General features: G+C 39.1%; 2 protein-coding genes across 2 annotated transcripts; both read right to left on the reverse strand.

Moving 5' to 3' along the window:
- Positions 1-109: 109 nt before the first annotated feature.
- On the reverse strand, positions 110-6,340 carry LOC140015189 (uncharacterized). Its single transcript, XM_072067096.1, has 4 exons — positions 5,690-6,340; positions 3,820-3,900; positions 390-2,557; positions 110-118 (listed from the first exon to the last, which is right to left on the reverse strand). Exons 3-4 carry the CDS (start codon positions 1,425-1,427, stop codon positions 110-112), a joined length of 1,047 nt encoding a protein of 348 aa, XP_071923197.1. The 5' UTR covers positions 1,428-2,557; positions 3,820-3,900; positions 5,690-6,340.
- Positions 6,341-6,577: 237 nt separating this feature from the next.
- On the reverse strand, positions 6,578-12,540 carry LOC140015190 (uncharacterized). The gene is made up of 4 exons (XM_072067097.1): positions 12,158-12,540; positions 10,288-10,368; positions 6,858-9,025; positions 6,578-6,586 (listed from the first exon to the last, which is right to left on the reverse strand). The coding sequence occupies exons 3-4, from the start codon at positions 7,893-7,895 to the stop codon at positions 6,578-6,580; spliced, it is 1,047 nt and encodes a 348-aa protein (XP_071923198.1). The 5' UTR covers positions 7,896-9,025; positions 10,288-10,368; positions 12,158-12,540.
- Between the last annotated feature and the right edge of the window lie 476 nt (positions 12,541-13,016).

A 13,016-nucleotide genomic window follows, 5' to 3' on the forward strand; every position in this document is an offset into this window, starting at 1 on the left:
CAAATATCCAATTAAATAATTTATTAAGCCACAAATTAGGCTAAAAAAAATAATAGTTTTTACGAGTCCTCACAACCTCCCCTCCTTAAAAGAATTTCGTCCTCGAAATTCATACCTTCTGTAATCTCAGACAACTCTGAACCATGTGGTGTGTTCATGTTATGCTTTCTTTCTGATGCCATTGGTCGGTTTCTCCTTCCATTGACTTGTCGAGGGACAGTTCCATTTCCTTGTGGAGCAGTAGTTTCTCGTGGATACCTCCTTGGACAGTCATGAACTTTATGGTTGGTACTCCCACACCCCATACACTTTCGTCCCTTTAGCCAACAGTTTTCTTCAATGTGATTCGTCCTTCCACAATATCCATAAGTCGGACGAGGTGTTGTGACCTGACTGGCTTGCGAGGTTTTCTTTGATCGTGTCTGTTCTACTGAAGTCCCTCGCGACATAGTTCCTTTTGGTTCCTTTATCATGAGTGGTGCAGGAAATAACAGTCCTACTCCATCCACTTCTTTTCTAACTTTGGGTGGTGGTCCATTTCCTCCTAGTGTACTATCAGATGCATCTCTTTTCCTTGCTTGGAGAGCTCTCAGTTGAGATTTTGTGCTTTCTACCCTTTGCGCTTTTTCGAGAGCGTCACTAAATGTTTCAACCTGTGCTGCAGCAAGGGCATCTTGGATTTCCAAATCTAATCCTTGGATAAACCTTCTTATTCTCTTCCGTTCAGTAGCCACCAATTCTGGGGCATATGTAGATAACTTTGTAAAGCGTGTTTCATACTCAGCTACGCTCAAAGTTCCTTGACGAAGCTTTATAAAATCATCTTCTCTCTTTTCTTGGACAAGTGGAGGAAGAAATTTCTCATTAAATTCACGTACAAAGTTTATCCAAGTCCTTAGGGTTTGATCTCTTTCCCACTTGTTTCTTATAACATTCCACCAGGCTCGGGCTGCTCCTTCAAGTTGAAATACAGCAAAGGTGACTTGTCTCTCCTCTGTGTAATCCAAGGCATCGAATATATTTCTTATATTCTCTAACCAATTCTCAGCCACCTCTGGATCAGGTCCTCCAGCAAACTTGGGCGGGAAAAATTTTTGAAACCGCTCTAAAGCTCGATCCTCCCCTATCTCTTGGTTTCCACGTTGGTTTCCTTGTCCAACACCTTGACCTTGTTGAGCTACCAAGAGCTCCAGGATATCCGTCATGCGAGTTAAAACTTGTCCCATTTGGTCATTTCCTCTCCCAACACTTGACTCAACGTTTTGATCAATACCGGACCCATTAGCTACTCTTTCATTTCGGGGTTGTCTAGGTTGACGTCCCTTTCGTTGTCCTCTAGTTTCCATGTTCACAACTAATCTATACGCACATGCATAACCCTCACACTTAGTTAAAATTGAACTATACTCATATACCAGTAGCAACATTTAAAGAGAATGAAGTCACTTACACAAATAACATTATCACTATGCAAGTAAACACAAACTAGAGTTCATTAAATTATAAAACAAGTTATGGCCAAGTAAAGTTCATGCCAAGTCAAAGTCAATAGCAAAATAAACAAGTGATCATCACAAGTACATTCATCTTCAAGGCGCAGACTCTAAGTTCTACTCCCATCGTCTCACTATAAAAGATCACAAGTAGGGATTCACTAGATTATTGGAACTAGACGATTCTCATTCCCTAACATGCTCGATTTCAATCCCAACACAAGGATCTTTTGAGTTACAATATTTTCCATCTTCCACTCTTAATTATTGTACCATCTTAACCAAACAATTATTGGTTTCCTGCAACCATTCACATGAAATATCGATTCATTCTTATTCCCCAAAAATGGAGATATAAAGTCCTTATGGTTGCCCTCAACTCTCAAGTACTCGGGTACAAGAATCCGAAATAAGGTAATTCACAACTCGAGCCGGCCGGTCCCAAGACTAAATCACCACATTCGAGATTCCTACCCAACATACATATCAAATTCCCTCCAATTATCAAGATAAAGGTTTTACAACCTATAACATTCATGATTCACAGCTTACATTTTTTTTTGAAGGGCACTTAAACCTTTACTCAATCACATAGTAAGGACCATAACACCACTTGGTCCTATCTTGCTCCTTTGTAGAGACCACGTGAATTGGCTCTAAATTTCATTGCTACAAGCAATCATTTAACTTTCAAACCAGTCCCACAGTCCGGCATCCTAAACATTTAAGCCTAGGATACACTACAAAGATCTGAAGCCTAAGCTCTGATACCAACTGTGACGCCCCCACTTCTCCCTAAGGCGAACCAAAGGGTATCCGCGGGACGCCTGCCCAGCTCTCGCCGGGACTCACTACAATCGATCATTCAAAAGCTCGAAATACTTTAAGTAACCTCAATACATAATTAAAGTACTTCGAATATCTCACACTTACAATTATGCAGCTTTCAAGCTTAAATACAACCCAATGGAAAAGGGGTACTATAGCCATCCGTTATAATATAACTTAAAGTCTTCAAAAGAAAACAATCTAGTACTACTCACGAGCACCCTTGGTCTCGAACCCTGTAAAAGAAATCCACAACGTGGTATGAGCTACACAGCCCAGTGAGGTTCCAAGACACTCTAACAGTTCAAATAAATCAAATAAGTTGGGCATATCATATGCATGGTTCAAGGTTACACAATGGCATGTTATCATGAGGTGATAATCATTGTACAGGTAATTTGAGACATTTATCATGGTATGAGACATTGGCATGTATAGTTCACGAGTGATTGGAGCTTATTACAGGCATAGCTCAGGATTTCATGTTGGCATTTTAGCACGAAACAATTATTATGATACAAGGTAAACATATACTGTAGGATACGGTGTTCCAGTGGAACTCTGTCGGTCATCTGCACCTTATGACTTCCGGATCCCCTCGGTTTGACTGGCCATCACCTTATCCCTCCAGTGGTAATACTCGAGTATACCGAAACGGTTGTCCAGGGTTCCAACCTACCCGACCGAGCCCAGTCCTGGCTCGAGTAGGTCAGTAACCGAGGCAGGGCCCAAGTTCAGCTTAGAGCTTACAACATGCACAAGTAATCAAGTAATTCGACAAAAGGTAAAATTCATCATTTGAGTAGGTCGAGTGAGATAAAGTACACACTCGCCTAACAATGATGGACAACTTCATATAACATGTGATTCATGATAATCAAGTGATCAAGTGGATACTTAGCACGTAAGCACGTAAGCAATACAAGTTGATTTCATGGGAGCATATAATTCACGGATATCGAATAATCATATAGATTAGAAATCATATGAGCAAATAGTCAGGTAATCAGGTAGTCATGTGGGTTGGTAAACGGTTCACGGTTAACGGTTAACTGTTCACGGTTGACGGTTAATTGACAAGCATTGGTCATATGCATAGGCCATCATTGGCCGTTATCCCATTTTTACCACGTGAGAGTCGAGGAGATTCACTCCAACGACGTATGCAACCTTAGCATACCAAGTCATGTTATTCGAGTATTTTCAAGCATGAATTATTCATCTCAAAAGAGAACGAGTGCGATAAAGTACACACTCGACTCCATTTTTCAAAACCAAGTAGACTAAGTAAACAATCTAGCAAGTTAAGCATGTATCGAGTTCATATGGTCATTTGATATGGTTAATGATTTAACCAATTCATGTAGATATACAATGCAAGTATACATTCCTTAAATAGGCATGAGTATGGTAAATACTTAACACATAGCACTTAATAATCATGAAATAAGCGTGTCCTAGACTTATTCAATTACGTATTCCTATATGGAACACTCACCTAGTCAAAACAAGCGAGTAGTTTTCAAACAAGCGTTTTAGGTGTCCGCTCCGAGTTCCCCTTGGAGATTCCCTCGAGTGCCTGAGTAAACAACCATTAACTATTATACACTATCACTTAGAACTCCTACTTATCAAAGAAGGTTGTACAATCTAAAGGGAATTCATGAATTGGGCCTTAATTATTAATAATCGAGGCTCAAGAGTAAAGTTTTAAAGTCTAAAGAAAGAGACTAACATTTTTCATGAAATCGAGTTAAAAATGTTCAATCGGTATCGAGAAAAGAAGGCAAGTTTCCAAAATCTCATTTCTAAGAAATTGTCAAATTTTAGCTTTGGGTGTCAATTCTAGAAAAATCGTATCTTGCACTACGTAGGTCCAAAATTGGAAAGCTTGATACCATTGGAAACTACATTCCGAGTACTACAAGTTTCTAGAAGACACTTTCCCATGATTCCAAATGGAAGGTATTCAAAAGTTGGATCAAAGTTACAGCTGTAGAATACTAAGACAGTTTCAAGGTTGGTTTTTGGCCAATTTTGGAAATTCAGTAAAATTCACTTGTTTTGAACTAACCTTTGAAATTTGGAAATCAAATAGTGTTACAATCCAAGAGTATAACAATACAAGCGGATTGAGAAATGGAGTTTCGAGCACCAAGATATAGTAGCCCCAAGTTGAGGAAGATTCAAGACTGAAGAAGAATTTCCAGTTTTGAACCTCCAACACTAGAAATTTAATTCGGTATCGAAACGAACTTGGATTGGTACCAAAATTGGCAGTATTTTACTCCCATATGAAAGGTACCACTCTATCAAATTTCAGGGAAAAATACTTTCGGTAAGGTAGTTAATTAGCCAACCAAGGTTCAAGAAAAATCCTAAGGCAAACTGCCTTTGACTTGCATTTCCCAATTTCCAATCGTCTAACCAAGAAAGTTATCCAACCATGGTTCATTTGTGAAATAAGGGTCTAAGATACACCCATAATATCTTTGGTAAGTGTTTAATATCAAAAACATCAACTAACAAGTTCATTCCAAGATTTGGTTCCAAACCAGTCCCAACATTAGGGTTTTCCAAAACAGAGCAGTCCACTTGTTTCAGTCACAACTCAGTCAATATAGCTCGAAATTGAGCATGGCTTACGCCGTTGGAAAATACATTCATAGTACTAAAACATCACAGAAGAAGTCATTCCCAAATTCGGCACCCATCTGGTTCAAATTCGGGCATCAAGTTGCTGCCTGAACACTTCATTCCAGACGAACAGAGCAACAGGACAGCGAACTTAAAACATTTGGTTCGGCTTGCTCACAAGGAATCAGAACGTGAATTTTATACCAAATTAAAGCTAGGAATGTCTAGTTTCAAACGCCACCGACGGCACATGATTTCGACATCCGAGGACAGAGTTATAGCCAAAATGCCAACGCTGGACAGTGCAATACGGAACAGATTTCCAGATTGCCACTTCTAGGAGAAAAATTCATTTGACCCACCAAACGTTAATGTTTTCCAACGAAAATTTTTACACACATAATATAACATATATACATCAGGTTCATGCCAATAGATCACCAAAAATGGGCCTTCTTATGGCCGAACAAAACAGGGGCATTTTCGGAAATTCTTGCCAAGACCTCTACTTTGAGTTTCCAACAATAACACTCCATAAACTCATCATTATAACCACTAAACTACCATTAAATCCAACATTAATCCTTAAATCAGCAACAACAACCCAAGTGTGGGAATACCAAGAGCCCACTCATTTCATTTTCACCATAAACAAGCTAACTAAGTGCATGCATGAGCTTAATCTTGCTATATAAATTCCAAAAGACAAGAATCCAAGGGTTGATCATTACCTATTCCTTGGGTGTGCAAGATCAGAAATTTCGGCCCTCTTGAAGCTCCAAGAACCCGTGAAGATGCAGCCTTTTGTTAGCTAAATCCAACCTCCAAGAGGTTTGCTAAGTGGTCTCCAAGTTTGGTGTGATTTGGAGGTGATTTGGGGTAGTTTTGGTTGAGATTAGTGTGCAGAATTTTTGTTGCAAATGAGTTAGAGAGAGGGAGTGTTTTGGCCGGCCATGAGGAGAGGGAAGAGAGAGTGTGATTTTGATCTAAGTTGGCTTCTCAAAGAAGATTAAATGTGTGGTGAAAAATTGCTCCAAAGTCAACTCTTGTAAGGCTCGTTTGGCACGTTTTTAGGCTCGATTTTCTCGCGCGTTTGGTTCACTAGTGCACTAAACCTCTAATGCACTCATGTTAATATAAACATTATTCACTCTTAATTGTCTCGAAACAAGGGTCTAAAGTTCCTCAAATAAAGTCGCGCGTGTGAAAACGCGTACCGCCAATTTTACCGCTATAACGCGAAACTTCCGGGAAATTCTTATAACGATAGTACTAATAACTATCACTTGAGTATTTAAACATTAAAATACCGAATTTAGGTCCATTGTACATGTCTCCAATATTCCAAACTTATTGTACTCTCAAGCGGATAAAATCTTCAAGCACTATTCACTGTTTTTACTAAACGCGCTCCAGGAAATTAATTCGTGAAATGAGTTACTTTAAAAATATAACGAAGTTATATTACCATGTATTTAGGTCTAATAAGACTAGAAAATATTCCTCGAGGCAAATATCCAATTAAATAATTTATTAAGCCACAAATTAGGCTAAAAAAAATAATAGTTTTTACGAGTCCTCACAACCTCCCCTCCTTAAAAGAATTTCGTCCTCGAAATTCATACCTTCTGTAATCTCAGACAACTCTGAACCATGTGGTGTGTTCATGTTATGCTTTCTTTCTGATGCCATTGGTCGGTTTCTCCTTCCATTGACTTGTCGAGGGACAGTTCCATTTCCTTGTGGAGCAGTAGTTTCTCGTGGATACCTCCTTGGACAGTCATGAACTTTATGGTTGGTACTCCCACACCCCATACACTTTCGTCCCTTTAGCCAACAGTTTTCTTCAATGTGATTCGTCCTTCCACAATATCCATAAGTCGGACGAGGTGTTGTGACCTGACTGGCTTGCGAGGTTTTCTTTGATCGTGTCTGTTCTACTGAAGTCCCTCGCGACATAGTTCCTTTTGGTTCCTTTATCATGAGTGGTGCAGGAAATAACAGTCCTACTCCATCCACTTCTTTTCTAACTTTGGGTGGTGGTCCATTTCCTCCTAGTGTACTATCAGATGCATCTCTTTTCCTTGCTTGGAGAGCTCTCAGTTGAGATTTTGTGCTTTCTACCCTTTGCGCTTTTTCGAGAGCGTCACTAAATGTTTCAACCTGTGCTGCAGCAAGGGCATCTTGGATTTCCAAATCTAATCCTTGGATAAACCTTCTTATTCTCTTCCGTTCAGTAGCCACCAATTCTGGGGCATATGTAGATAACTTTGTAAAGCGTGTTTCATACTCAGCTACGCTCAAAGTTCCTTGACGAAGCTTTATAAAATCATCTTCTCTCTTTTCTTGGACAAGTGGAGGAAGAAATTTCTCATTAAATTCACGTACAAAGTTTATCCAAGTCCTTAGGGTTTGATCTCTTTCCCACTTGTTTCTTATAACATTCCACCAGGCTCGGGCTGCTCCTTCAAGTTGAAATACAGCAAAGGTGACTTGTCTCTCCTCTGTGTAATCCAAGGCATCGAATATATTTCTTATATTCTCTAACCAATTCTCAGCCACCTCTGGATCAGGTCCTCCAGCAAACTTGGGCGGGAAAAATTTTTGAAACCGCTCTAAAGCTCGATCCTCCCCTATCTCTTGGTTTCCACGTTGGTTTCCTTGTCCAACACCTTGACCTTGTTGAGCTACCAAGAGCTCCAGGATATCCGTCATGCGAGTTAAAACTTGTCCCATTTGGTCATTTCCTCTCCCAACACTTGACTCAACGTTTTGATCAATACCGGACCCATTAGCTACTCTTTCATTTCGGGGTTGTCTAGGTTGACGTCCCTTTCGTTGTCCTCTAGTTTCCATGTTCACAACTAATCTATACGCACATGCATAACCCTCACACTTAGTTAAAATTGAACTATACTCATATACCAGTAGCAACATTTAAAGAGAATGAAGTCACTTACACAAATAACATTATCACTATGCAAGTAAACACAAACTAGAGTTCATTAAATTATAAAACAAGTTATGGCCAAGTAAAGTTCATGCCAAGTCAAAGTCAATAGCAAAATAAACAAGTGATCATCACAAGTACATTCATCTTCAAGGCGCAGACTCTAAGTTCTACTCCCATCGTCTCACTATAAAAGATCACAAGTAGGGATTCACTAGATTATTGGAACTAGACGATTCTCATTCCCTAACATGCTCGATTTCAATCCCAACACAAGGATCTTTTGAGTTACAATATTTTCCATCTTCCACTCTTAATTATTGTACCATCTTAACCAAACAATTATTGGTTTCCTGCAACCATTCACATGAAATATCGATTCATTCTTATTCCCCAAAAATGGAGATATAAAGTCCTTATGGTTGCCCTCAACTCTCAAGTACTCGGGTACAAGAATCCGAAATAAGGTAATTCACAACTCGAGCCGGCCGGTCCCAAGACTAAATCACCACATTCGAGATTCCTACCCAACATACATATCAAATTCCCTCCAATTATCAAGATAAAGGTTTTACAACCTATAACATTCATGATTCACAGCTTACATTTTTTTTTGAAGGGCACTTAAACCTTTACTCAATCACATAGTAAGGACCATAACACCACTTGGTCCTATCTTGCTCCTTTGTAGAGACCACGTGAATTGGCTCTAAATTTCATTGCTACAAGCAATCATTTAACTTTCAAACCAGTCCCACAGTCCGGCATCCTAAACATTTAAGCCTAGGATACACTACAAAGATCTGAAGCCTAAGCTCTGATACCAACTGTGACGCCCCCACTTCTCCCTAAGGCGAACCAAAGGGTATCCGCGGGACGCCTGCCCAGCTCTCGCCGGGACTCACTACAATCGATCATTCAAAAGCTCGAAATACTTTAAGTAACCTCAATACATAATTAAAGTACTTCGAATATCTCACACTTACAATTATGCAGCTTTCAAGCTTAAATACAACCCAATGGAAAAGGGGTACTATAGCCATCCGTTATAATATAACTTAAAGTCTTCAAAAGAAAACAATCTAGTACTACTCACGAGCACCCTTGGTCTCGAACCCTGTAAAAGAAATCCACAACGTGGTATGAGCTACACAGCCCAGTGAGGTTCCAAGACACTCTAACAGTTCAAATAAATCAAATAAGTTGGGCATATCATATGCATGGTTCAAGGTTACACAATGGCATGTTATCATGAGGTGATAATCATTGTACAGGTAATTTGAGACATTTATCATGGTATGAGACATTGGCATGTATAGTTCACGAGTGATTGGAGCTTATTACAGGCATAGCTCAGGATTTCATGTTGGCATTTTAGCACGAAACAATTATTATGATACAAGGTAAACATATACTGTAGGATACGGTGTTCCAGTGGAACTCTGTCGGTCATCTGCACCTTATGACTTCCGGATCCCCTCGGTTTGACTGGCCATCACCTTATCCCTCCAGTGGTAATACTCGAGTATACCGAAACGGTTGTCCAGGGTTCCAACCTACCCGACCGAGCCCAGTCCTGGCTCGAGTAGGTCAGTAACCGAGGCAGGGCCCAAGTTCAGCTTAGAGCTTACAACATGCACAAGTAATCAAGTAATTCGACAAAAGGTAAAATTCATCATTTGAGTAGGTCGAGTGAGATAAAGTACACACTCGCCTAACAATGATGGACAACTTCATATAACATGTGATTCATGATAATCAAGTGATCAAGTGGATACTTAGCACGTAAGCACGTAAGCAATACAAGTTGATTTCATGGGAGCATATAATTCACGGATATCGAATAATCATATAGATTAGAAATCATATGAGCAAATAGTCAGGTAATCAGGTAGTCATGTGGGTTGGTAAACGGTTCACGGTTAACGGTTAACTGTTCACGGTTGACGGTTAATTGACAAGCATTGGTCATATGCATAGGCCATCATTGGCCGTTATCCCATTTTTACCACGTGAGAGTCGAGGAGATTCACTCCAACGACGTATGCAACCTTAGCATACCAAGTCATGTTATTCGAGTATTTTCAAGCATGAATTATTCATCTCAAAAGAGAACGAGTGCGATAAAGTACACACTCGACTCCATTTTTCAAAACCAAGTAGACTAAGTAAACAATCTAGCAAGTTAAGCATGTATCGAGTTCATATGGTCATTTGATATGGTTAATGATTTAACCAATTCATGTAGATATACAATGCAAGTATACATTCCTTAAATAGGCATGAGTATGGTAAATACTTAACACATAGCACTTAATAATCATGAAATAAGCGTGTCCTAGACTTATTCAATTACGTATTCCTATATGGAACACTCACCTAGTCAAAACAAGCGAGTAGTTTTCAAACAAGCGTTTTAGGTGTCCGCTCCGAGTTCCCCTTGGAGATTCCCTCGAGTGCCTGAGTAAACAACCATTAACTATTATACACTATCACTTAGAACTCCTACTTATCAAAGAAGGTTGTACAATCTAAAGGGAATTCATGAATTGGGCCTTAATTATTAATAATCGAGGCTCAAGAGTAAAGTTTTAAAGTCTAAAGAAAGAGACTAACATTTTTCATGAAATCGAGTTAAAAATGTTCAATCGGTATCGAGAAAAGAAGGCAAGTTTCCAAAATCTCATTTCTAAGAAATTGTCAAATTTTAGCTTTGGGTGTCAATTCTAGAAAAATCGTATCTTGCACTACGTAGGTCCAAAATTGGAAAGCTTGATACCATTGGAAACTACATTCCGAGTACTACAAGTTTCTAGAAGACACTTTCCCATGATTCCAAATGGAAGGTATTCAAAAGTTGGATCAAAGTTACAGCTGTAGAATACTAAGACAGTTTCAAGGTTGGTTTTTGGCCAATTTTGGAAATTCAGTAAAATTCACTTGTTTTGAACTAACCTTTGAAATTTGGAAATCAAATAGTGTTACAATCCAAGAGTATAACAATACAAGCGGATTGAGAAATGGAGTTTCGAGCACCAAGATATAGTAGCCCCAAGTTGAGGAAGATTCAAGACTGAAGAAGAATTTCCAGTTTTGAACCTCCAACACTAGAAATTTAATTCGGTATCGAAACGAACTTGGATTGGTACCAAAATTGGCAGTATTTTACTCCCATATGAAAGGTACCACTCTATCAAATTTCAGGGAAAAATACTTTCGGTAAGGTAGTTAATTAGCCAACCAAGGTTCAAGAAAAATCCTAAGGCAAACTGCCTTTGACTTGCATTTCCCAATTTCCAATCGTCTAACCAAGAAAGTTATCCAACCATGGTTCATTTGTGAAATAAGGGTCTAAGATACACCCATAATATCTTTGGTAAGTGTTTAATATCAAAAACATCAACTAACAAGTTCATTCCAAGATTTGGTTCCAAACCAGTCCCAACATTAGGGTTTTCCAAAACAGAGCAGTCCACTTGTTTCAGTCACAACTCAGTCAATATAGCTCGAAATTGAGCATGGCTTACGCCGTTGGAAAATACATTCATAGTACTAAAACATCACAGAAGAAGTCATTCCCAAATTCGGCACCCATCTGGTTCAAATTCGGGCATCAAGTTGCTGCCTGAACACTTCATTCCAGACGAACAGAGCAACAGGACAGCGAACTTAAAACATTTGGTTCGGCTTGTTCACAAGGAATCAGAACGTGAATTTTATACCAAATTAAAGCTAGGAATGTCTAGTTTCAAACGCCACCGACGGAACATGATTTCGACATCCGAGGACAGAGTTATAGCCAAAATGCCAACGCTGGACAGTGCAATACGGAACAGATTTCCAGATTGCCACTTCTAGGAGAAAAATTCATTTGACCCACCAAACGTTAATGTTTTCCAACGAAAATTTTTACACACATAATATAACATATATACATCAGGTTCATGCCAATAGATCACCAAAAATGGGCCTTCTTATGGCCGAACAAAACAGGGGCTTTTTCGGAAATTCTTGCCAAGACCTCTACTTTGAGTTTCCAACAATAACACTCCATAAACTCATCATTATAACCACTAAACTACCATTAAATCCAACATTAATCCTTAAATCAGCAACAACAACCCAAGTGTGGGAATACCAAGAGCCCACTCATTTCATTTTCACCATAAACAAGCTAACTAAGTGCATGCATGAGCTTAATCTTGCTATATAAATTCCAAAAGACAAGAATCCAAGGGTTGATCATTACCTATTCCTTGGGTGTGCAAGATCAGAAATTTCGGCCCTCTTGAAGCTCCAAGAACCCGTGAAGATGCAGCCTTTTGTTAGCTAAATCCAACCTCCAAGAGGTTTGCTAAGTGGTCTCCAAGTTTGGTGTGATTTGGAGGTGATTTGGGGTAGTTTTGGTTGAGATTAGTGTGCAGAATTTTTGTTGCAAATGAGTTAGAGAGAGGGAGTGTTTTGGCCGGCCATGAGGAGAGGGAAGAGAGAGTGTGATTTTGATCTAAGTTGGCTTCTCAAAGAAGATTAAATGTGTGGTGAAAAATTGCTCCAAAGTCAACTCTTGTAAGGCTCGTTTGGCACGTTTTTAGGCTCGATTTTCTCGCGCGTTTGGTTCACTAGTGCACTAAACCTCTAATGCACTCATGTTATATAAACATTATTCACTCTTAATTGTCTCGAAACAAGGGTCTAAAGTTCCTCAAATAAAGTCGCGCGTGTGAAAACGCGTACCGCCAATTTTACCGCTATAACGCGAAACTTCCGGGAAATTCTTATAACGATAGTACTAATAACTATCACTTGAGTATTTAAACATTAAAATACCGAATTTAGGTCCATTGTACATGTCTCCAATATTCCAAACTTATTGTACTCTCAAGCGGATAAAATCTTCAAGCACTATTCACTGTTTTTACTAAACGCGCTCCAGGAAATTAATTCGTGAAATGAGTTACTTTAAAAATATAACGAAGTTATATTACCATGCATTTAGGTCTAATAAGACTAGAAAATATTCCTCGAGGCAAATATCCAATTAAATAATTTATTAAGCCACAAATTAGGCTAAAAAAATAATAGTTTTTACGAGTCCTCACAATTTGAAC

Source organism: Coffea arabica, chromosome 10e (genome assembly GCF_036785885.1).
Source record: "Coffea arabica cultivar ET-39 chromosome 10e, Coffea Arabica ET-39 HiFi, whole genome shotgun sequence".
Lineage (NCBI taxonomy): Eukaryota > Viridiplantae > Streptophyta > Magnoliopsida > Gentianales > Rubiaceae > Coffea > Coffea arabica.